General features: G+C 43.1%; 1 protein-coding gene across 1 annotated transcript in view; it reads left to right on the top strand.

Annotated features, from left to right (window-relative positions):
* LOC137324152 (regulator of G-protein signaling 7) overlaps positions 1-26,236 on the top strand; it is a 307,861-nt gene that overhangs the window by 213,037 nt on the left and 68,588 nt on the right. Inside the window, exons 4-5 of the mRNA XM_067988293.1 lie at positions 19,908-20,014; positions 25,837-25,888. Of these exons, the coding sequence (XP_067844394.1) occupies positions 19,908-20,014; positions 25,837-25,888 (159 nt within the window). The remainder of the gene's footprint in view (positions 1-19,907; positions 20,015-25,836; positions 25,889-26,236) is intronic.

Raw genomic sequence — 26,236 nt, 5'->3', positions numbered from 1 at the left:
TTGTACTTCATTATGTGCTTGGGTGCCAGTGACTGAGGGTAAATAGAATGAGAAAAAAGAGCAAGAGAAATGTAGTGCAAACCCTGAGCTGAAGTCTGCCCTCCAACTTCCCCATCCCTTGCTGCTTCAATTGCTTCTTTACTAAGAGGTTGAAGGTTCCTCCCCCAATCTGTGTTCTCTTCCTCTTGTTATGTTCGATCTTCTACAAGCAAAATCTAAGAGCTGAGAAATTGAAATTGCCAGGAGGACATACAGGGATACCCATGTGTCAGCATGCAGTTCATGGCAGGTGTGATTATATAAACATGAATCATGCGTCTACAGGATGCACTGCAGCAACTCACCAAGGCTTCTTCGACAGCACCTCCCAAACCCACGACCTCTACCACCTAGAAAGACGAGGGCAGCAGGAACATGGGAACAACACCACCTGCACGTTCCCCTCCAAGTCACACACCATCCCGACTTGGAAATATATCGCCATTCTTTCGTCATCGTTGGGTCAAAATCCTGGAACTCCCTTCCTAACAGCACCGTGGGAGAACCTTCACCACACGGACTGCAGCGGTTCAAGAAGGCGGCTCACCACCACCTTCTCGAGGGCAATTAGGGATGGGAAATAAATGCCGGCCTTGCCAGCGACGCCCACATCCCATGAACGAATAAAAAAAAACAGCACATGGAAGGATTTGTCAGGGGAAAATTATTTAAGGGTGTGAGAAAAGGAGCACTTACAAGAGAGGGTTGCTGCCATAAAATGGATTTTCACAGGAAGTAGTCAAAATACTGTAAGACTATCTATAGTGAAGGCAACTCTAGGGGCCACGCATGATTAATATGTAGTGTTAAAAACAGTTATTATGGAGTTTTCTACCTTGGTGGACCAGGTGAGATCATCAAACGTTTTACGGTATTCCAGGCAGTTCCGCTCAATGGGGCATTTACATTTATCACCAGACACCATAAGACACTCATCTTGAGACCTGTGGCCATTAATCAGAAACAGGGCCTACAGCCTCTGGTGCACCAGATCTCTATTGCCTTATCTGAAAATTGGGGTGTCTTGTGGCTGTAGCAACTTGATGTCATCCTTGTAAGTCAGTATACCTTGATAATCATTATTTTCCATTAGAAACAGCTACGTCCCTTTAAACTGCTACAGGCCTTTAAAGGCGCAAGTGGGTGACTTCCCAATTAGACTGATCCTAACAATTGAGATGGGATCAGCAACACTAATGGTCAGTCATGTGATAATAATGCACTGCCCGAATGGAGGCTGCTGCCAAAAATCTTGGCCAGTGTCTCAGCCACAGCTAACTGATGTAAGTTTTAAATTCACATGATTCTCTAGCTCTGGAAATCTATAATGGGGCACCCTTTGGCATAAGTGCCAAGATGCAACCACCGGGAATCTTGCCAGTCAGGGACAGGGGAAGCTCCCTAATCTTGCTGCCAATGGTGAGCTCCCACACCACTAGGGGCACATCTAGGCTGCCAGAATGCCTAACTGATGACTGTCAGGCTGGGGGAGTTGGCCTTTCCTGGAAAGAATAATTTAGTGCCTCCTTGACCTCTCTTTGGGGTGGGGGGTGGTCTTTTAGTTTTTTTATTAAATTTGTCCTTTTCTCTTGCGGCCCAGACCATGATCCTGGCCTGAATCCCGAGGCGTTTATAGATAGGCCAGATAGATAGTTCATAGAATCATACAGCACAGAAGGAGGCCATTTGGCCCATCATGCCAGTGCTGGCTCTTTGAAAGAGATATCCAATTAGTCCCACCCTCTTGCTCTTTCCATGCTGCCCTGCAAACTTTTCCTTTTCAGGTATTTATACAATTCCCTTTTGAAAGTCACTATTGAATCTGCTTCTTCCACCCTTTCAGGCAGTGAGTGCATTCCCGATCATAACACGCAGTAAAAAAATTCCACATCGTCTCCCCTCTTTATCGATTTAATTTTGCTTAACCTATGTTGAGGTGATTTTACTTTTCCCGTCTGCCTCTCTCGCTGTCTGTCTGTCTGTGGTCCTCACAATCTCTGGTGGTCAGGGAAGTATGCCTGGTCAGGCACCCTATGGGCCCCACTGAAGGCTTGGGACATGGGACCTCCTAACATAGGGATTTCGGCCTAGTTTCCAGGTGTTTTGGTGGAGCCCAGCTGAAGTTACAGTAGGAGTACATCAGAATGGCTGTGGATTTTCAGGGCCTACATATCTAAAGTAATATCAGAAATGATGCACTGCAGAAATTTGAAGTAAAAACAGAAAATGCTGGAAGTACTCAGCAGGCCAGGCAGCATCTGTGGAGAGAGAAACAGAGTTAACATTTCAGGTCGATGACCTTTCACCAGAACTGGAAAAAGTAGAACGGAAGAAATATTATTGTTTGAGGCGTGCTTTGCCTCCAACGCAGGAATGATTCTTGTTTTCAAATCTAATATCTACTGAGCAATGCATCTTTAAGAAAAGTTCAGTTTCAGACTTTGGGGGCCATATTTGCAAGGGACTTTCATTCTATTGAAAATCAGACTATCTAAGGAAAAAACATTGTGTTCCTTCAATCATGAATAAAGATCTTGATGTACTTGATTACGGCAGAAGTTGAATACCATGGTTGTAAATAATTTGGTTTTAGTGTTGAAAGCTTTTAAGCTGGATCAGTCAGTGTGTTTAGATCAGCAAGAAATCCTGCAATGTAACAATATGCTGTGATTACACTGTAGGCTTTAGTGTTTAGCTCAGTTGGTCTGGAATGCGACATTGAAGAATAATACAAATCTTCATAACTCCTTACTGTACAAAGACCTCGGAAGACAGAAGTCACATCAAGTTACTGGTGGCACTCGTGCAATGACCTTGGTTTACATCATATAAATCTTCTTTAATACAAATCACAAGTAATAGTTTTATCCATTTGGCAGCTAGCTTAGATTTAAATCTAGAAATCCCTTTTCAGAACCAAAATTACAGACAGTTGCATTCAGGGAGCATTTATCTGAGCACTTGATCCAGTACAGAAAGTTACATGCCAGGATAAACACAATCAAAAATCAATTTTGCATTTCTCAGCGGCTTGACCTTGCTGTGATTAAAGGCACAGTCCTTCATTGCAGGTAAGGACAGTTTTACAATAAGCTTCAGGCACTATACAATAGTAAGAGAAGCATACACAAGCAAATCCTGTAAGCATTTTCTTCCATGTGGCATCTACCATTATTATCGTATACTCTTGCAAGAAGATGCTAATTTCAACCTGTCAGATACTCTGATGTGTCAATATTCTAATGTCAGATTTTATTGTTATACTTGAAAAAACTGCACTTAACCTCAGAGAGAAGATTTCTATAATTTCCTTTTACAAAGGATATATATCATATTTATATATCATTGCTTGTGTTATTGATTTTGCTGACTCCTAAATTACATAGAGGGTTTAAAAAACCCTATCTAAACAGTTCACCTGCTTTCAAACTTAATTTCACTGGAAACTGAAGGTGAGCAAGATTAGAATAGTAATTTAAATCACAAAGTACGTAAGTTCAAAACAAGTTTCAAAAGCAGCTTTATTGCAGTCAATGAAAACATTTTGGCTCTGAAAATCCATGGGGCAGAGTTTGATGGGTCAGCTGGAGGGCATCCTATTTGCATGAGGCCAGTGGACGCATCTCTGGTGCTGGCCCACCCTGTGCAAACTGAGGAACCTAATAGCTGCCCTTCATTGGGAGCGGGAGGGTTGCCCTGGCCTGCTACCCTGAGACTCCGTAGTGCCCTCCCTCTGTTCAAGGGGGATGATCCAATTTTCCTTTCAAACTTACATTTTCTCCAAGGGTCCATGCATTCCCCTCACTTATGCCCACCTGGAGGCAAACCATATAAACCTTCTGTCCTGGGTTAAGTGCAATTTTTTCAAGTGTAGCAATAAAAACTCACTAGGTCCTATGCCAGGTTCCAAATGAGCCAGGGAAGCAGGAACCCCAGCATAGGGAGGCGATACAATCTATTCAGTCACAGGCCTCAGGGTTTCGCTCTGAAGTCACTGGCCTTGTAAGGAGTGAGAGGAACTTCCATCCCTTACAAGGGTGACCAGAAAATCCCAGAAAACATCTGGGACCCACTGCAGCAGAGTCCCTGCCGTTATCTGCTTGGTTCCATCAGACTCCCACTGAGGTGGGAGTTTTGTCAGAACCCCCAGGGACATTTGTGGGCCTTTGGGTTTCTCTGTGATGTGCTACCAAAGAACAGTACAAAAGCAAAAGGAAGGAATTACATGCTGGGTGGCAGTCTATTATGGACAACAAATAGCGAAGGCAAGGTAACAGTTAAGTGGCACATTTGAATAAGGTTACAAAACTGATATTTCTTTCAATAGAAGTACTGTGGAAGTTTTTGACTTGAAAACTTGTCAAGGTTTAACTATTTTGCAAGAGAATATCAGTCTGAGAGTTTTAACAAAACTCTTTTTTTTTGGTTGTTGGGTAATAAAACAAATTCCAAATTGATATCATTCTATTTCACTCACCAGTAATGCGATGTGACCTATGCACCCCCCCTCCCCCCCACCCCCTGTCTTGTACAGTAACAAGTAATGACAATCTGCATTATTCTTCTGTCCCAGGCCACAGGTCAACTGTAGCTGAGAGGTTGGGCAGGTCAATCCGCTTCCAGTCTTCTGCCAATGCCAGTCTTATCTGGCTGCCAGGAGGTGCTTGGAACTAAGCCTCCGATTTTCCCTTCCATCTGTAGGAAGTTACCTAACTTATGCTTTGCTTGGCACTCCTCAATCTACTGCAAATGATGACAGGAGCTCAGCACAGTGGGAGATACAACTAGTACTGTGCGGCACTGCAAATGGACACTCCAGCAATCAGCTACTTTTGCGTTATTCATTATTTTTTAAGGTTAAATGAAAAAGATGTCAAATGGATTGATGGAGTAAATTCACCCAGGCCCGCACTCCTTGTGGGCCACAGAATCGGTGCTACAGCAGCAATGGCAACCTGCAGGCTGCTCTGTCCACCCTTTGAGAATGGCACTCCTTCATTGTAGCAGGAATGCCTAATACTAGATGTGACTGTAAGACAAAGAGGTGTAAAAACGACGGTGGCGTGAAGATGGCGATGCGGCCGCAACCCAAACCAGGGTGCCCGAGGTCGGCTCAAAATTGGACCTCGGTGCCTCATCTAAATAACTTGGGCGAGCTGCCAGCGTCTGTCAAGCCTCCACAGGCAGATCGGCCTTCTGCATGTCCGAATTTCAGGCTGCCTGTCTAGCCGGCAGCAGCTCTCAGGTAAGTGCTGGGTGGGGGAGAAGGAGAATGGGAGGAGGGGCCGATCGTGGGCTGGCAGCGGCCTTCAGGAGGGGCTATGGAACAGGGTGGAGCACTCCTACTCCTCCAGCCTCCACAAGAACGTATTAAAAAATTACTTCAAAAAAACTCACCTTTCATTGGTGGTCGATGCTTTGGCTGCAACGGCCGCTGAAAAATCCTGAGCGGAGCAGGCCCGACTCCTGCCCTGCTCATCGCAGACCAATTTCCGCAAGGGTTCCAAAAACAGGCAGTAGCCTCCCTCATTTAAGTATGTACAGGGCCTAACGCCTGCTTTAGGCGGCCGCCACTGACCCCTAAAAAAGGCCTAAATCAGTTTTGGGTCAGACAGTGTTCAGGTGCCCTTAGGGCACAGGACGTTGTTCCCAAAATTGGGCCTCACTGCGCTTATTTTATGGGCATAAAATGGCCGTAATGAGGTCCAATTCTACCCCAAAGATTAATTCTGTTTAAATGACAGATTGCAGAATTACAATGGGGCTTTGCTGTTAATAAAGGCTATCAAAGACATTTTTTGAGAACACAGGGTTTGTATTATGGTGATCTAGCTCTCTGGTCATTAGAAAGCACCACTGGCTGTATGAAGCACACAATAAAGCTGTAGCAGTAGAAATTGGGTGCAAAGCATACCAATTTAGCAGTGGGTCGGCCTGCTCCCAAACTGCGCAAACGTTGGTCTCACTGCTAAATTCTTGGGTCCTATTTTTTAGGCATCCTGGCCCTTGAATATGTTAATTTGGGGCCTAACGCCTGTTAAAAGATCCCTTTCAAAAATCTGGCAATGATAAGTAGGTCAGAGGTCGGGCCCCAACAAGTGGTAAATTATTAAAATATTGCTTTTTTTAAAAGCCCCTACTAGGGGAGCCAGGAGGAGCAGGGGTGCTCCTCCCATCTCCTTAGCAGTCCTGCAGACCATTGAAGGGCCCCAGCTTGGCCTCCCCCCCCCACCCCCCCCGCCCCCGATGGCCTCCCTCCCCCCACCCCTCCTCTCAGGATGTACCTGAGAGCTGCTGCTGGCGCGTTGCAGCCCAAAATTGATGTTATCTTCACTGATGAGCTGCCTGGGGACACACAACAGGACTCCGCAGCCTGCTGGTCTAATTTAAATGAGGCAGGTTTAGCATTGGTGCAAAACTGAAACTGCTATTGTGTGCCAGATCACAGGCTGGGAACACATTACCCTTACTCATCTGATTAGCAGGTGTTCGATCCCTTTCTGCCAATTTGAGGGCACATGGGTGTTGTTTCTCTTTTTGCTCCTCTTAATCCATACGCTGCTTCCCTTCATGATGGTGCTGTCTCTCCTTATCCCAGCCTTGTGCTGGTGCTGTCTCTCCTTATCCCAGCCTTGTGATGGTGCTGTCACTCCTTATCCTAGCCTTGTGATGGTGCTGTCACTCCTTATCCTAGCCTTGTGATGGTGCTGTCTCTCCTTATCCTAGCCTCGTGCTGGTGCTGTCTCTCCTTATCCCAGCCTTGTGCTGGTGCTGTCTCTCCTTATCCCAGCCTTGTGATGGTGCTGTCACTCCTTATCCTAGCCTTGTGATGGTGCTGTCACTCCTTATCCCAGCCTTGTGATGGTGCTGTCACTCCTTATCCTAGCCTTGTGATGGTGCTGTCACTCCTTATCCTAGCCTTGTGATGGTGCTGTCACTCCTTATCCTAGCCTTGTGATGGTGCTGTCACTCCTTATCCTAGCCTTGTGATGGTGCTGTCACTCCTTATCCTAGCCTTGTGATGGTGCTGTCACTCCTTATCCTAGCCTTGTGATGGTGCTGTCACTCCTTACCTTCAGGCACTGCTCCCCCTCATGCTGGCGCAGTCACTCCTTTTGTTTAACCTTCTGCTTCTGTTGCTTGTCTTGTATTTCAGTTTTGTATCAGGGCTGGCTTTTCTTTGCAAGCCATCGCACAAATGCTAACTCTGTATCCACTTCTGTTTGACGTCTCCCGTTCGTAGTCCTTGCAGTTTGCTTCTGACAATTTACTGCAATTTAAACAGCAAATACTTGCTTGGTCCATGCCTGGTATTTATCCCACTGTAGCTGGCACCAATTGTTAAGGTTTGGGCTTTTATGTTTCATGTTTGAGTTTGACAACTATTTCCATAAGCATAAGCAGACTGAGTCCCTTATGAAATGAAAGCTGTGTCTTTTTTTACTGCCGTTTATGGGATAGCATGCCCAGGTTTAACAACCCAAACTGCTGCAAGCCAAATGTTGAAGGCCTGTGCAAGACACAAACCTAACTGTACCATGCAAAGATCTGTGGTTTATCAGAAATTGTAAAAAGTACAATTCTAAATGGATATATTAAAATCACAGAATCATAGAATGGTTACAGCACAGAAGGAGGCCGTTTGGCCCATCGAGCCCATGCCGGACCTTTGTAAGAGCAATCCAGTTAATCCCAGTCCCCCGCTCTTTCCCCGTAGCTCTGCAAATTTTTTCCTTTCAAGTATTTATCCAATTCCTTTTTGAAAGCCACAATTGAATCTGCTTCCACCACCCTTTCAGGCTGCGCATTCGAGATCATAACTACTCGCTGTGTAAAAAAGTTTTTCCTCGTGTCACCTTTGGTTAAAACCTTTTATGGATTTATTCTAGTTGTGTTGGTTTTGTGTTGAGAATGTGTGGGATGGCTACCATGCTGATTTATTTACATGTGGAATAATAAATAGGAGAAAGAAACGGATACATAAAGAGCACAATACTTAAAATCAACACAACTAGAATAAATCCATAAAAGGTTAATATATCATTATTCTTATGCCAGAACTAAAGACTACAAGAGAATCCCATAATTTTATAAGGGCCTCTGAAGCCAGTGCTGTCAATCACTCATGATCAAAGGCCCAATACACAAGGGGTAAGTTTTCATCTTTAGTGTCCTGGCATAGAGCATATTAAGAACTTGGCTCTGCACCCAATTCATAGGCCCATGATTTCCCAACCCATTAAATTTATTGAATGGAAAATCATGGGCCCACGAATAAAGATGAAAATTTACCCTGGGGAGTACAGCGCTGAATGCTAATGAGCATTTAATTGCACATCAACTTTGTTACAAAGACTTACTAATACCCCAACAGTGTACAATTTAATTTATACTTAGAACAAATCCCTTTCATCTTGACTAATTTCCGGATCAATTAATCTTGCCTGCTTCTCGCAAACAGCATGTCTTCTGTCCTTCATTTTAAAACACAGTGACACAGAGCTAGCTCCACTTTCAACTTAATAGATTTTTTTTAAAAAACATATTAAATAAAGACAAGAGGTTTCCCTATTTCTTACACGTACCTCTGCTGGTACATGCATTAGTAAATGTATTATAGCCTTGTCACATTAGCTTCCTTTTTCCCAAGCATTGTGCACCAATTTTTTCCCTCAGAGAGAACTGATGCACATGGAGTTAGCCTTCCTCTTTGTCATGGGGGGAAAAAAAATCTTCATTAAGTGGTTTCAAAGATTGATTTCAATTGCCAAAGGCATGCTGGTTTTGTGGCACATTAATGGACTGCTCACTTCACACCTCTGTGGACATGGTACTATCGCCAGGGGCTAGTGTTAACTTTCAGTTGTAGGTGCGACGGGTCTGTCAGTGATGTCAGCCAGCTGCTTCTGGTGCGAATGTTAGCACCCTGTTGATAGTGAAGCTTGCTTGACAGGTCGCATACAAACCTTGTTGACTGCATCTGTCTGCGCAGGTTATGCAGCAAAGCACCTGCAATGGCTTCTTCTCCAGGCCCTGTAATGAAAGAAAGCACAGGCTCTCAGCTTGAGTGTAGATGCTTGAAATGATCCCATTATATAAAGGGGATTCTACTAAATGAAACTATCGTGTTTCCTGATTCCAATCACCAGGTTTTGATGCTTTAAAACATTGCGGGGGGAAAAAAAAATTGGATAAGGGCATTTTGGGCGCGGGTAGCGTGATGCGCTATTACCCCGCGCCTAATGACCCCTGCGCAGGCAGGACGCAAGTTTCAGCTGGCCCGAGGACTCAGCTGCAATCAGCGTTCTAATCCAGGCTTTGCACATGAAATCAGTGCAGTTTGCACTTTCCATCAGCAGGGGGAGCCCAATCTCTTAAAGGGAGGATGTTTCTTAGAAATCTCTTAAAGGTAGCTGGTACCTGTTATTTGCTGAAAATAATAGTCTACTGTCTGCACGTAGTCTGAACAGAGATCAGACATCGCACACATAAAACACAAATGCAGGTCCGATGAGTTATGTTAAAACATTGAATAAAGGTTGCGCACTACTAAACCCCATATCCTCCAGTCTTCACGCCAGACCTCACCAATCTGCCGTTCTGAGTTGGTACCAGACCTGCGAGAATGCGTGCACCAAGGTTCTCTGCTGATGCACTGAAGACCTAGGTGCAAGAGGTGGACAGATCGAGGGACATCCTATATCCACGGGGCGAGGAGGGTGGGGGCGGCAAGAAGCCCTCCAGACATATATCCAAAAGGCAGCGGGAGGCAGCAGGAGACAAAGTCAATGCCAGGCGCACAGCATCATGAACATGGATGCAGTGCAGGAAGAAGTTCAATGCTTTGACAGTGGTCAAGGTGAATGAGGTCAACTGTCAAGTGGCGTCTCCTACCAACTGCACCACGCACAAAACCCCCCATCACCCACATACCAATAAACTCTTTCCATCAGTACTCAACTCTTCCAATCAGATGCTTCCTCTCACCCTTATACATTACCACAGTTGCAAGCCACCCACCCACAACTCACAGGCCACACACACTGGCAGCTATTCAACCATGACAGACACATCACCCAGACATAAGTCCCGCTTTCTTGCAGTAGAAGGTGGCGCATATCAGGAGGCAGCAAGTGGCAGTGGCATTTAGCCCCTCGAGCCTGTTCCACAATGAGATCATGGTGGACCTGTAACTTAACTCTATATACCCACCTTAGCCCCATATCCCTTAATACCCTTGGTTCACAGAAATCTATCAATCTCAGATTTAGAATTCACAATTGAGCTAGCATCAACAGCCGTTTGCGGAAGAGCGTTCCAAACTTCTCCCACCCTTTGCGTGTAGACGCATTTCCTAACTTTACTCCTGCACGTCCTGGCTCTAAATGTTAGGCCATGTCCCCAGGTCCTAGTATTCAAGTATAGGAGACCTCCAAAAACAGTTACAAATGTCTCAGCAGGCAGAAGCAATAATCCAGCCACTAACCTATAAATCCTGCATGGTCCCTTTAAATAGCGCTGGGGGCGGGGTGGGGTGGGGGGGGTGTCCTCCGGGCACTCTAAGACACATTCAGATGGTCGAGGTTAGGACTGTGTGTTGAGTTGAGCGTTAAGTCCCAAAATGGTGTCTGTCACTTTAAATCAACGTTGCACACTGATTGAAGCCATTTTTTCCCTACTTTACATTCTTCCAGCATTCGTTTTCTGCATCTGCGTAACTCCTATACCAAGATGGCGTCCAGCGCACGTCACGCTGTAAACATGCGTGCGCAGCCAAGACGTCATCTTGGATGTCGGAGAGGCCGTGTAGCGCCGAAACAACGGGCACTACACAGCCCAATTTAGCGCCCTGCGTGTCTGTTGTAACTAGTCTGCTAAATCCTGTGAACCTCATTATATTTCGTACTTGGCAGATTCAAGAGCCGACCAGCACTGGAGCTTGAACTCCTGAACTGCACCGTTAATGCCATTATAAAGAATTACACAGAATGCACAACACAGAAACAGGCCATTCGGCCCAACTGGTCCGTGCCGGTGTTTATGCTCCATATGAGCCTCCTCACACCCCTCTTCTTCTAACCCTATCAGCATATCCTTCTATTCCTTTCTCCCTCATGTGTTTATCTAGCTTCCCCTTAAATGCATCTATGCTATTCGCTTTAACTACTCCTTGTGATATCACGATACTGCTGGGTGCTTTCTTTCTTACACAATTTTATTTTGAGAATAAAGGGAAGTTTGAATTTGGGACAGGCTTTGTATTTTGTGGTGAGAGGTGTCAGTGCTGAAGAATGGAAAATAGGAACATAGGAACATGAGTAGGCCATTCAGCCCCTCGTGCCTGCTCCGCCATTCGATAAGATCATGGCTGATCTGTGATCTAGCTCCATATACATGCCTTTGGCCCATATCCCCTAATACCTTTGGTTGCCAAAAAGCTATCTATCTCACATTTAAATTTAGCAATTGATCTAGTATCAATTGCCATTTGCGGAAGAGAGTTCCAAACCTCTACCACTTTTTGTACCAAGTGTCAGCATAAAGTGTTTCGAAGTCAAGCTATAGTGCAGAGTTGGCTACTGACTAATGTACTTGCTCCATTAAATTCTCATCATACATTTGCACGCGAAGCAGCTCAAGTGCGCTATTAATACCCCAGTATAGAGCTACTGAATCCAAAGTGGCTCTTAATGCGTCAACTCTGCCAGAACTCTAAGGTGACAAACTAAATGGGAGCAGACTCAATATCCCAAAATACAATACACATTATGACTCTATGCATTGGTGCCACCCTATCTCTAGCTACCAGCACAATTTCTATCCCTGAATTGGTAAGTCAGGTGTTGGTAGGTAAATGCCCAGCTCTATGACCAGAACAGTCTGGATGATCTGGCTTCCTCTGCAGTTTGGAGTACCATTGACCTCTGCATGGATGTTGAATAGTTACACGTTATGCAGCAAAACCATGCTTTTATTTATGTAATGGTGATCTGAGTTTCAAAGAAAGCTGGGATGCCTACTTGTGTGCAGCCTGAGAGGGAGAACTGTGGTGGCCTTCTTGAACGATCCTTGTTCACACCAACCGGTTAGATAAGACATGGGTAGCAAGCTTCCTCTCCACTGCTCCACAATGCATCTCAATTCCTGTCTCAGAAGAGTACCTCCTAATGGTGAGACTGTTCCCATTTTCCATACCCGCTATCTCTGAAGTTTCCCTGCGTGAGAGTCCCAATTTAATGTTAATTAGTGCTGAATTATAGACAATTCTAGACTATGAACTTACTCCATTGGAACCACTGTGAGACTGCCTTACAACGAGCGGAGAGAGTAGATTTTTTACCATCTGTCTAGTCTGGATATGAACCAAAGTTCCAGAGCTGGAAGTAGAGTATTCTCACCCACTGTACCACCCAGATGCTCCTTTTTTCTTATTTTCTGACAGTTACTTTAATGGTCCATCTGCCTCACTCTTATCTCTACACTGTTGTTGTTGTCATGATTTAAAAGTCCTGGTCGATTTCTGTGCTGTGATCACTGATGCATACCAGTACCTGGTGAACAGAGAAAAGTGAAAGGTGGGTTCAGTTGAGAGGAAACCGGATGAGAAAAAAAAGCAATTTAAGAGGAGGAAAATAAAGTTTTACAAAGATCAGATTAAGTATATTTGAGATAAATGAAAACACATAGGGGTCGATTTTAACTCACACCCACCTGGCGAAAACCAGAAAATGGAGCGAGCGACTTAGCCATTCCGTTCCCGCCCTGATTTGTCCAACTGCAATTTTAAATTGCAAGTGGCAAGGACACTCACTCCAAGTCGGCAGAGGTCCTCCTTACATAAGCAGATCAAGCTCCGATTGGGGCCCAATCTGCTAGTTTAACCTGTGGCCTGAGAAAGGCAACAGTTGCGGCTTCTCTCCAAAGGCCAAACAGCAGCCAGTGTCAGCAGAGGCACAGCAAGGTAAGTTTTTTAAATAGTTTTTAAGTTTCCTTGTGTGCCAGGAGGAGCAGGAGTTCTCCTCTGGGCCTCACAAGAAAACGGGCCTCCCCTACCTTGGGCTTCCTCCCTCCCCTGACTGGGATTTCCCTCCCAAAACACTAATCTTGTGCCAGGGACAGTTCCCCTGGGTCCCTGGCAGTGGCCTCCTAAGCAAAGCGTGCCGATAAATAGAAGATACAGTTCATTGCAGACAGATGTGAAGTACCATTGTTAGTGAAAAAGAACAATGAAAGCAGCATATCCGAAATGTGAGGATTCATAACTGGATGGAAGAACAGAGAGATCTAGGATACAGATACACGGGGTGGTGGTGATGGGAGGAATTCAACTTCAGTGGGGATGCGATTTTAACGGAAGCACAGCCGTTTCGCGACGACTTTTTGGCCATATTGTTGGGGAAGTCAGCAAACCAATGAGGCCCGGCCATTAAAATCGGTCGAGCCTCCCTGCTACTACTCCCAGATGGGCACTCGGTTTGCTGTGTTCCCTCCCAGAAGTTAAAATCGAACAAATAGAGACAAAATGAAAGGTAATGAATGCATGAGATCAAACAGTTGGTTGTTTTCTAGTGCCAGAACTGAATCGTGAATATTATCAAAGAATTCATAGTGACATCAAGATAGATTCCCTTTTGAATATTGCTTGTGCATGAGTAATGAGTTGGCATGTATTCTGCAAAGGTTTTTAATGAATGCAGAAGAATGCAAGTGGCATATACAGGTTAGCAAAGTGTGCCGATAAATAGAAGATACAGTTCATTGCAGACAGATGTGAAGTACCATTGTTAGTGAAAAAGAACAGCGAAAGCAGCATATCCGAAATGTGGGGATTCGTAACTGGATGGAAGAACAGAGAGATCTAGGATACAGATACACGGGGTGGTGGTGGGGGGAGGAATTCAACTTCAGTGGGGGTGCAAAATGGGCGGTAGCAGATCGGCCACCTGCTGTACACCCTGGCCGATTTTCCCCCATGGAAATAGCCAGTTATTCGATTGCAATGTTCATTCTGGCAGAGCCCCATTTGTACTGATCTGATGTCTGCATAGGCAAACATTCTGACAATCTGGATAGTGGTCCAGTTCAGGAACATTGACTTATTTTCCATGCTGTCCTGGCCTGCTGAGGCCAATGCTAGCTCTTCAATGGTAATATTTCACAGCAGAGTTTTTAACAATTGCGCTCATGATTGAGGGGAAGTTCAGCAGAAGGAAACACTTCCGTCAGTTTTCAATGTAAAATTTCAGTGCTAATCCCAAGGGGTAAGGAATCCAAATTGAAGCTGAGCTTCATACCCAAAGCAGTAGAGAAGCATATCCTACTCAAATTACTTATGCAGCAAAAGATGATAAAGCAAAAGGAGAAGGGAGGTTTTAGAAGGCAAATAGATTTTAAAAGGTTTCTTTGAATAACTAGATCCAATTGAAATGTAATTTTTTCTTGCACCAATATGGTGAGCGACGCATGTCCAGCCGGAAATGTGTGCGTGCTTTCTGCCCACCATATTGGGGGCCGAATTTATAGGCCATAGCATCAAAGTAAGGGCAGTTTTGCCCATGCTCAGTGGAAGCTAGATTTAGACTGGCCAAACTAATTTCATGTAAGAACTTTACAGCCTTTAGAGAGAGGATCATTTTGTCCCACAAATCTCAGCATAATTCAGACAGGTGCTAGGATAGTGTGCTAACCCACTGAGGTACTCAATCCCACCAATTTGGTGCCAAATAGTACTGAATTATATATGGTTATTAGATGTAGATTGATGCCAATGATCAGACTGTCTAAAGCCATTTTATAGAGGATGCTTACAGCTGTCAGAGAGAGGATATTTTCATTCGTCAGTCTAAGATAGATTCATAACAGGTCTGACAAGTGAAGGAGAGAGGCAAGCAGTATCTCTTTGGGATTAAGATGGGCCCAAGCTGTCATGCCTGGCACTGAAAGATTGGAACTGAGTCAACCCTCTGACAGATTTAGTAATCTGATAATGTATCAGAGACAGACAATTCTGCAGTACTCCAGAGCACTATTCATGACTGATGAGTCAATCTGGCTCATTAATGAGAACTGGAGCAGTAGACCTAGCACTAGAGTCTGGTATTCTTCCCACATGACTCCACATAGCCCGATAAGTTAATGCTTCAGTGGGTTGGTTGGTCCTAACTGGAATAAGCAGTGCAAGTTTACCAGTGATCTGTGTTAATAAGCTGCATGGTTTCAGCTAGTTAAAGCCAAGCAGTAGCTCTGCACAGACTGGGGACTCCATGAGCCTTGGTTCTTGTTAACCTGCGTCTAAGCTATCTGGACTTCGGTAAGTAGGGTATGTTCCCAAAGGGAGTGAATTGGCACTCCATTTCAGGCAAACAGAGGGGGTTAAAAACAGACGGAAATGGATCAGACGACTGTTATCCACCCTGCCTGTTATTTCTTTCCATTGACTTCATACCACATGAATGAAACACACCACAAACAAGAAAGCAGTAAATAAAATCACTATGATATTTTGCTAAATAACCTGTGACCTAAGGATGCATTATTCGGCAAACAACAAACAGCCTCAGGACAAACCCTGATTTATATGCAGATTGTTACAAAAATCTTATTAAGAGTATCTATTGTACTTCTCATTAGATTTTCGTAAGTGGAACTTAGTCTTTGACAATCTGAACTGGAAACATCCAAAGTCTTATTAACGATCACATGCAGTAAAGCATTTAAAGTTTCTGTTTTCAGACAATTTCTGCCCTTAGTGTTTCATTCTGTTTGTTCCAGCTAGCAATCTTTCCACCTCCATGTTACCGTGGAGCAGAACCAGCTGCGAAGCAAGGTTTGCCCAGCAGTGGAAATCTCAGCAGGCTCGTGTTCATGGAACTGTTCATCGTGCTGACACAGTGCCACCAGCTGTCAACGGGCAATTTATTATTCATTCTTTTCCTTCAGAATTGTCATCAGTCATGTTTGATAGTTTCAACCTCTGGCTACTGCCACTAATGATGTCAGATTGTTCTGTTATATTTGGACACCTGCCAGCCAAATCCAAGAATTTATAGTTAGACACGTATCTCTTCCCCTTACGGAAACTTTTAGGCCCTGGTAACTTCTAACCTCATCCTATACAAGTGACAGTCTTTTCTTTGTCTGCAGACTTGTTTCAACCCAAAATTATTGAATCATGGTCCTTCTTGCAGAAATTTCTTTTATCACCCTCTCCACAGACTAGTGCGTGTGTAGAGTCCAGCAAAAGCAGTTAATGTTGTATTGATTAACTCCATCAAGCAAGACCTATGTAAATATCTGCTTAGGAACAGAATTGCAGGTTATATGGGTAAGTGCAGTCTGAGGTGATGAAATACTCCACAGGCTATGATGGTTCCTGTGCGCTGGGGTTAGGGGAAAGCTTGTTATCTCTGGAAAGCAACAGGTCACGGTTGAAGAGTTGACATATGAGAATGAATTCTAAATATTTTGGTTAATTACCTTTGGCGTTTAGGAAGCATTTATGCAGAACTTTCCCTCAGGGAATTAACTTGATCGGGTAGAGTCCATCGTAAGAGTGTAAGATTTGTTGTAAGGTATGGTCTTGATGGACTGAGTGGACTTTAAGTTCTATGCTTTCCTCCATTTCCACTATGGTGCATCATCTTAAAGTTTGCCTCATCAAAAGCAGTTTAAATGGGAGAGTTAAAAACATGAATCTGTACTCTTGACATCCTGTACCTAATGCAGAACTGTGTAAAGAGTTTGTTATCCATCAGTCAAATTCTTGCTGCCGATTATGAATGTTTGCCTGATCCTACTGAAATAAAAGTTTGAATTTGAGGATAGTGGACAGTGCGTAATAATATGGGAACATAAAATGGGGATGAATAAATTCTGACCACAGAGATCTTTGGATGCTGCAGAACTTCTTTGTGTTAACACTCTTAGAATATAATCACATGTCTAATCATTTGACATTGTCCTGGCAACCATATGTAGCTTGCATTATCTTGTCTGGCTTGGTTTCAGAAGCTGGTGCCGGAGGTGAAACAGGAAAAGAAGTGAAGATCTGCACGTACTTCACTTTTTACTTAAAATAACTGCATAAATCAAATGGCAGCGACTGAATATTTTTACCAAACAGTTTGCAGGCATCATCAGTTACACCACATGCAATGACTATCAAAACTTGTGGAAGTTCTTTCCAGAACTGGAACAGCACAGTTTGATATTTGCTCTATCAAAACCGAATCCAACTGCATTTACAAGAGATAGCGCTTTTTATCTTAGCTTCTAAATGACGGGATAAAGAATTTCAGTGTTTAATATCCTGCCAGATGATGTTAGTCGAATTGTTACTTCGAAATGTTTATAGAAGTAACCATAGAGATTCAGCATCAGCAATACCTTTCTCCAGAGAGAGTTGTTTTTGATATAGAGAATAGTTGTTTAGATTCCTTAACAAAGTCATCGCAGCAAAATGTAATTTTATGTGACTGTAATTTTTTTTTACAGGCTTATTGAAGCCATCAAAGTCAAAGCAAAAGGAAATAATTAATACAGAAAGTTTGCATATTGGGTTTTACCCAGCTTTACAAAATAATATGTGAACAAAGAATAGGCATACAAGATGAGCATTAGTAAAGTAATGCATAGAAAGTGGGGGTTTATTTTCAACTTGTGGCTCGGGCGCCAGTTAGAGAAACAGTCCAAATTACCTTTCAGAAAATCGGGCGGTTTCTCTAACGGGCACCCGACTCACAACATTGGTTTTACGCTCCGGCAGTAAGTTGGAAATTGCCCCCAGCTTGCACAAGATTGTTTATATTTGTTGCCACACCACTTGACTTTATATGACCGAGACGTAATAGCTCGGCACTCAAGAACATCAACGTGCAACAGCACGGAGAAGCAGAACATGGAATTGTGCCTGGAATCGCCTTCACCAGTGAATTCCTGGGGGTCGGCTTTGATTATTCCCACCGGGCATGAAACAGGCAGTACTGGATCAGTCTCCCGTTTTACCGCCCACTCAATTTTCTTTTCCATTAATTGCAATGTGTAAAACGGGTGACCAACCCAGTGCTGCCCGTTTCCCCCCTGACGGAAATGGTCAAAGTTGACTGCCAGAACACTGCTTCATTACTGTAAGGAAGCACAGGGAAAGGAGAGTGAAGACCAGAGTGCAGGGTATCATTAGGCCACTGTAAAATGCCACCCAGTGACTGGTTTGAGACAACATTAACAGAGCCTTGGGATCATGAAAAAAGGGCAAAAAGAAATTGGTTCATGCTGAACATACTAGATCTGAATAGCTGGTACAAAAATCCAATGCAAAAGCCTGTTAAAAAGCTACCAATGAAGCTAGCATAGACTGTAAATGCTTATGGATGGATTTTGCACATGGTGGGGGAGAAGTTCGACTTGCATCCAAAACGGACGCAAAGTTGGCAGTGTGACTGCTCGGTCTATCCTCATTTAAATGCTGCCAGCGAGCTGGGGACGCTCGTCGAGGAGGGCAAGAAAATGACTGGCTCTCCTGCAGAGCCGGCCGGCAGGTCAGGTCTGGGAAGTGGTTGGGGGGGCCGATCTGGGGGACGGGGGGAGTGGGGGCCTTGAATGCACAAGTAGTGGGCTGGAATATTTTTGTGGTGCGAGGAGGAGAAGTCATGCTTCTCCTTGGCCCACAAAAATAAAAACAGAAAATTTCTTCGGCCTTTTTTTGAGCGGCCTTCAGTGGTGCCTAATGTATTATCAGATATTGAATTTAATTTATGTGCTTAGTGAGACTTTTGTTTCAGTATCACTGAGATACTGCTGAATGACCGGCAAATGGAATGTCAAACATGACCGATATATTGACAAATATTAAGAAATAGAACTTTGAATGATTATATTAGGATGTAAAAGTGACTGTTTTCAGATGGTTTCATAGTCATGTAGAGTCACTTTCGAGCATGACTCCCTGCTAGGAGCACAGGGTCAGTGAATGCCCAAATCAACAACACAAAATCATTGATGGAAAGGAGTGCTGCATTAATATCAGGAATGCCTACAACAATTGCTCCAATGCATTCCTGCATAATACCATCCAATACTTCATTGATTACGATATGGAATAGAAGGGGCAACAGTAGACAACCTTGCCTCATTCTAATTTTTCAAGAGAAAAAGGTTCAATGAGTCTAAATCAGCTACCCTTACACAGATCTTGAAGCTGGAGTACACATCCCAGATAAAATCCAGAATTTGACCATGTGCTTCTATAGTTACAGGTTCTTAATAAGTGGGCTTCCCCTGAGCTGTAAGCTCCTTCACAATCTCATATAAAGCCACAAACTGCCCTGCACATTCCTCAGAAGAAGAAAATTTAGCCTGTTGTTTCCTGAAATATTCTGCGGGCCTCCAAACCAGTTGTGTTGTGTTAATTGAAAGATCCACCTTAAAAGCCAGTGATATCACCGAGATTCATTGTAATATTTGGTCTCACTCAGTTCCCCCTCCTTGTGGTAGAAACCATACTTGCATTCTGGATCTCCAAGTGTATGCATGCTTTAAACAGAATACGAGTTACCAATCTCAGAAGGGTAGCTCCAAGACAAGTCGGTAGTTCCTGCTACTGATTTCCAAAGCAATTGCTGCTCTCCCCCCACCCTTCCCTTGCCTAGAGCAGCTTTAAGGAGGTATTTGCGATTAACCTGTTTCTTTTTTTCACCTAAGTCATTGTACTACATTTGTGATTCATTACTATTGTATAAAATATGATATGGACTCTGTTGCTTCTATGAAAATGTAATATGCTAGGCAAGTCAATTATAATGTAACACAGTCTTTAAATGTGCAAAAGAAAATAAACGCTTCTCATGTTGTTCTCTGTTTCCTTTGAACAGTAGAAGCACTGCATCTTGGAACGCTGATGGCAGCTCATGGCTATTTCTTTCCGATCTCAGACCATGTACTGACGTTGAAAGATGATGGAACTTTCTACAGATTTCAGGTAGACTAAATGCAAACTAATTATTGAAATGCAAAATTGAGTCATTTTTATTTGCTTTTCATTTGTGTATTAACCTATGTCTGTTAAACTTCCTGCTCCATAATTTGCCTGCAGAATCTTGCCTAAACCATAGGTCTGCTTTCCCTTCATTTTTGCCTGACTCTTCTAAGTCCTTTGCCCTTCAGCCTTGGCAAAGTTTAATAATGGATTGAGGCATTTTTTGATGGTCTTCCAAAGGCTTTCAGAATTTTTGTCAGACTATTGTGACACGTCCATTTTTTTTATTCATTCATGGGATGTGGGCGCACCGGCAAGGCCAGCATTTATTGCCCTTCCCTAATTGCCCTTGAGAAGGTGGTGGTGAGCCGCCTTCTTGAACCGCTGCAGTCCGTGTGGTGAAGGTTCTCCCACAGTGCTGCTAGGAAGGGAGTTCCAGGATTTTGACCCAGTGACGATGAAGGAACGGCGATATATTTCCAAGTCCCCAATTGTCCCCATCCTTTTAAATTTTCCTCTCCCAACACTAGTAAGCTCCATAGATCTGTCCAAATTTACCCGGAATTTATCTGAATGAGTTGTCCGTGGGAATTTAGATGCAAACACAGCACATTTAACGCGCATCAAGGTAGATAAATCTCCGGGACCTGATGAAATGTATCCCAGGACGTTATGGGAGGTTAGGGAGGAAATTGCGGGTCCCCTAGCAGAGATATTTGAATCATCCACCGCTACAGGTGAGGTGCCTGAAGATTGGAGGGTAGCAAATGTTGTGCCTTTGTTTAAGAAGGGCGGCAGGGAAAAGCCTGGGAACTACAGACCAGTGAGCCTGACATCTGTAGTGGGTAAGTTGTTAGAGGGTATTCTGAGGGACAGGATCTACAGGCATTTGGAGAGGCAGGGACTAATTAGGAACAGTCAGCATGGTTTTGTGAGAGGAAAATCATGTCTCACGAATTTGATTGAGTTTTTTGAATGGGTAACCAAGAAGATAGATGAGGGCTGTGCAGTAGACGTGGTCTACATGGACTTCAGCAAAGCATTTGACAAGGTACCGCATGGTAGGTTGTTACATAAGGTTAAATCTCATGGGATCCAAGGTGAGGTAGCCAATTGGATACAAAATTGGCTTGACGACAGAAGACAGAGGGTGGTTGTCGAGGGTTGTTTTTCAAACTGGATGCCTGTGTCCAGCGGTGTGCCTCAGGGATCGGTGCTGGGTCCGCTGTTATTTGTTATTTATATTAATGATTTGGATGAGAATTTAGGAGGCATGGTTAGTAAGTTTGCAGATGACACCAAGATTGGTGGCATTGTGGACAGTGAAGAAGGTTATCTAGGATTGCAACGGGATCTTGATAAATTGGGCCAGTGGGCCGATGAATGGCAGATGGAGTTTAATTTAGATAAATGTGAGGTGATGCATTTTGGTAGATCAAATCGGGCCAGGACCTACTCCGTTAATGGTAGGGCGTTGGGGAGAGTTATAGAACAAAGAGATCTAGGAGTACAGATTCATAGCTCCTTGAAAGTGGAGTCACAGGTGGATAGGGTGGTGAAGAAGGCATTCAGCATGCTTGGTTTCATTGGTCAGAACATTGAATGCAGGAGTTGGGATGTCTTGTTGAAGTTGTACAGGGCATTGGTGAGGCCACACTTGGAGTACTGTGTACAGTTCTGGTCACCCTATTATAGAAAGGATATTATTAAACTAGAAAGAGTGCAGAAAAGATTTACTAGGATGCTACCGGGACTTGATGGTTTGACTTACAGGGAGAGGTTAGACAGACTGGGACTTTATTCCCTGGAGAGTAGGAGGTTAAGGGGTGATCTTATAGAAGTCTATAAAATAATGAGGGGCATAGATAAGGTCGATAATCAAAATCTTTTCCCAAAGGTAGGGGAGTCTATAACGAGGGGGCACAGATTTAAGGTGAGAGGGGAGAGATACAAAAGGATCCAGAGGGGCAATTTTTTCACTCAAAGGGTGGTGAGTGTCTGGAACGAGCTGCCAGAGGCAGTAGTAGAGGCGGGTACAATTTTGTCTTTTAAAAAGCATTTGGACAGTTACATGGGGAAGATGGGTATCGAGGGATATGGGCCAAGTGCAGGCAATTGGGACTAGCTTAGTGGTATAAACTGGGCGACATGGACATGTTGGGCCGAAGGGCCTGTTTCCATGTTGTAACTTCTATGATTCTATGATTCTATGATTTCCATTTAAATGTGTCATTTAAACCCACCAATAGCCATTCCTGCCAAACAGTGCCAAAAGTGGAAAGAAAGAAAGAAAGGAAGGCTTGCAAGTCATGTTGTACCCTTTACATCCTCAGGATATCCCAAAATGTTTCACAGCCAGTGAACTACCTTGAAAGTGTAGTCACTGTTGTGATGTTGGGAAACACAGCAGCCAATTTGTGCACAGTAAGGTACTACAAAGAGCAAACAAGATTAATTGACCAGTTAATCTCCTTTGATGGTATTGATTGAGGGATCTGAAAAACTGCACCTGTGACAATACGATGAAGTGTTAGCCTAGATGATGTGCTCAAATCCATAGTGAGGCTTTAACTGGCAGCCTTTTGCCTCAGAGATGAAAGCGGTACCACCGAGCCAAACTGACGCTTAAATTTAGACTTAACACTCATCAGCTAGTGATGTCTGAATCTAGATTTATTCTCCTTTGTTCTCTCAACCTTCCCCTAATTGGGCCATTAGGCCTATTAGGAGTTTCTCTTTGACAAAACCATTACCCTCCCTTGTCAAAGAAAATTTGAACATTTCAAGAAACAGGCATAGACAAATGGGCCAAATGGTCTCCTTCTGCACTGTAAACTATATTTCAAAATTTAAGATTTCTTAAATGTTGCTATTTGTGATCTATCTAGTACATAACCCACTTGAGAAACTAAAATCAACCCACTTAATTGGTCACATGACTAAATATTCAGTCATCAGTGAACAACTCATCAATAACACTCTCCAGGTAGCTCCATAACTATGGCAGTGCAAGCCTTCATTCTTCTGTTACTTCTGTAGTCCTTCCCTCCATTTAAACCCAAAGTTGCAATTCACTATGGTCTAGTTTGGTGTTCTGAATGTATGTCTGTATCTTCTCTCTGGTCTGGTTTGACTGCTAGATTTTGCTTCAATGACAATCAGAGTTCTGTTGGCTAGCCGTTGCCTTCCATGGACTTTTCTCAGTCAAGATTTCTTTTCATTTCTGGTTTGATTTAATAATACACCTTTCCAAACTACTTTAGTTTGACTTTCAGGGAAAGAGGATGGAATATGGAAAAAATGTGAGGGTAGAAAGATAGTGGACAACTGCCATTTTAATTTAATTCTGTTTAACTGATGGGCTTTGTTGGCCAGGAACACATACGGTGAATACAGGCTTGCACCTTCCTCGATTTTCCATCCATTAATTTTACCCTGTCTCCAGTCAGAATTCACTTCCTATCAATGCAATCTGGCCCATAAATGTAATCAGTATTATTCTATTGATTCTTGAAGGCAACATGGCTAGTGCATCACAAAATACTCCACAAAGAAATGTGAAGCTTTAGTAACATACAAAATGCCTTGTTTCTCACACCTCAGTTAAAAATTTACCTGATCCTCATAGAGTCCAAACATACACAACCTTCTGTTTATTTTTTATTCCCACTCTTCTCTTTCACGTCAGGAGAAAATAGCTGTGCCACGTGAAGTAATTTCGACCCTGCTGGAAATTTGTGTGCCAGTGTGAAAATGCATTGCAAATTCATGCAAATTAAATCATTTACATTTTTTGGAAGCAAAGCAGAATCAACGAGACAGCCACCAAAGCCCTAAGTAAGCAAAGGGATTGCAATCTTTTTAAATCTGATATTGGTCCATTTGAGAGCTCAGGAACTGTGATTATGTTACAGACAATAAATAGCTAACATTTTCCTCTTTCTAATTAGTTTAATCTTTCTGGCTGGTCTAATCTTGCTAACTAGTTTAATCTTTTTCAACTATTTTAAAACACCTTGCACTTTTCTCACTAGCTGGGATTTTCTCCATGAGAAAACTGAAGGTAAGAACAAACACAGGCACTTTTGACTACCAACAGTGACAGGAGATGCAGCAAGTAAAATCACAAAGGCAGTACGTAGTGAATGAGTCAATGCCAATTGAACATGTAGGTTGCAATATTAGTATCAAACACATTAATGCATTTGTATGAAATTCCTTCATCCACTATTTTAACAAAAGCGTTAGTCCATTTAAAATAATGCATTTCTTATAATATCACACAGCATGATTTTAACCCCATCATTATTCTCTCTGTTTACATCATATGAAGCAAAGGAAGATGCAGGGTCTTCAGGATAGAGTTGGGCATTGGGATTGTTTCAGATTACTTTAGCAAAGACCGGGCATAGACATGATGGAATAAATGGCCACCTTCTGTGCTGTAAAGTTTAATGGTTCCATTTACAGTTAGAGGGTGGTGTCGCCACTAATCTATGAATTTTTGATATCTTTTCCAAATTATCCATGTGTAGTTTCAGTAAAATTAGCAAACAAGGGAACATGTTACATAATTATGCTCACACATATTATATAATTATAAGTTACATGTTCTCTTGTTTGCTAATTTTACTGAAAATAGAGAAAAAACCACTTTTTTTTTGCCTGTGAAAGCCATTTATAGAGTTGAATTACACTGGAGGGGATATAAATGAAAAGTGAGTATTGAACTGCAAGTCAGATCTGCAGTTAGTCAGCTGAACAAAGGGCAAGATTATGAAGTATAATTACAACTTTAACAGAAGCAAGTAGCACAGAGGACATTTCTGGCCTGCAGTGTGGATGCAGCAGCCATTGCCGGGTATCTCAGTGCAGCAGGAGCAGGAAGAGAGTGTGATGTGTTAGCGCGGCAGGCATCAGAAGAACAGGACTCACAGATCAAATTACCCCAGTCAGCAGACCTACCATCACAGAGTCAGTTACTTGGACATGATGAAGGAGTGGTGCATGATGAGGCTGTGGCTCAACTGGGATGCTAAATGAGATGTGTGCATCTGGTCCACAGAAACCTCCAGAGATGGTCAACCATCTGCTCAGATGTAAATATGTTCTACATTTGTACAGTGCCATCACTTGCGATAATTTCCAAGCTGCTTTATTTTATTGGTCAGGTTACCTTAGGTGGTCGAGAGACATGGTGGCAGTTGTTGGGACACTGCCATTTTTTTGCCAATGACAACAGTAGTGGCCCATTGGAATCCCACTATACTTGTGGTTTTTTGGAACAAAGATAAGTTTTTTAAAAATGTTTTAATTCATGTGGAGCCAGAAGGATCAGGAGTGCTCCCCACAGCTCCACGGCATTTCTGCCAGCGGTGATCATCCCCCACTCCCGCTGTCCTCCCCCCTCCGGCACTTACCTGAGGGTCGCTGTTGGCATGGCATGCAGCCCAAAATTCATTTTCGGAGATGGGCAAGCTGCCAGTAGAGACACCGGCAGATTGTCCAAATTATTGAAATGAGACCCGAAGTGCAATTTTGAGCCGGCCTCGGGCCTCCCAGTTGTGACACGCACTGCCTGTGCCTGCCCAAAAACAGGGCCAGATAAATTTTTACTCCTGTAGGTCTTAACAAGGATTGATCACAGCTATATGGATGAAATTCCAATGAAATATAAGGATGTATTAATAACTGAACAGTTGATTTTAATAGAGGTTTTGTTAAATACAAAATTACTTGAAAATGAAAATGAACAATTATTTGATACTTTCAAAAGAAACAAATAAATTACAAATATGTTGCCTTTTTCTATTTTTTTTCTACAGACACCATACTTTTGGCCATCCAACTGTTGGGAGCCAGAAAACACTGACTATGGTTAGTTTTTGTGTAAGGTATTTCCTCAATATGTGCACAAGAGGCATGATAATAACTGAAGGCCACTTACAAATGTAGGAGGTATACAAATGCATGGTTTCATTTCAGTAGACTAGATTATAGCAATTTATCTAAATATGTTATGACTAATTATTAACAATTTAATAGAGAAATAAGTCATATAGTTTTTAATTCAAGGTGGCACTTTTTAAAACCCGTAACCTGTCTTGGCATTCTAGACCCTGAAGAAGATAACAGTCTAAAATTAGATAGCTGAATGGAGAATAAGAAGTAAACTGTGATGTTGCAGAACCCAGTTTTTACTGGTGTAATTGTACAGCAATTACA

Source organism: Heptranchias perlo, chromosome 8 (assembly GCF_035084215.1).
Source record: "Heptranchias perlo isolate sHepPer1 chromosome 8, sHepPer1.hap1, whole genome shotgun sequence".
Classification (NCBI taxonomy): domain Eukaryota; kingdom Metazoa; phylum Chordata; class Chondrichthyes; order Hexanchiformes; family Hexanchidae; genus Heptranchias; species Heptranchias perlo.
This window is presented reverse-complemented; position numbering and strand designations above follow the sequence as displayed.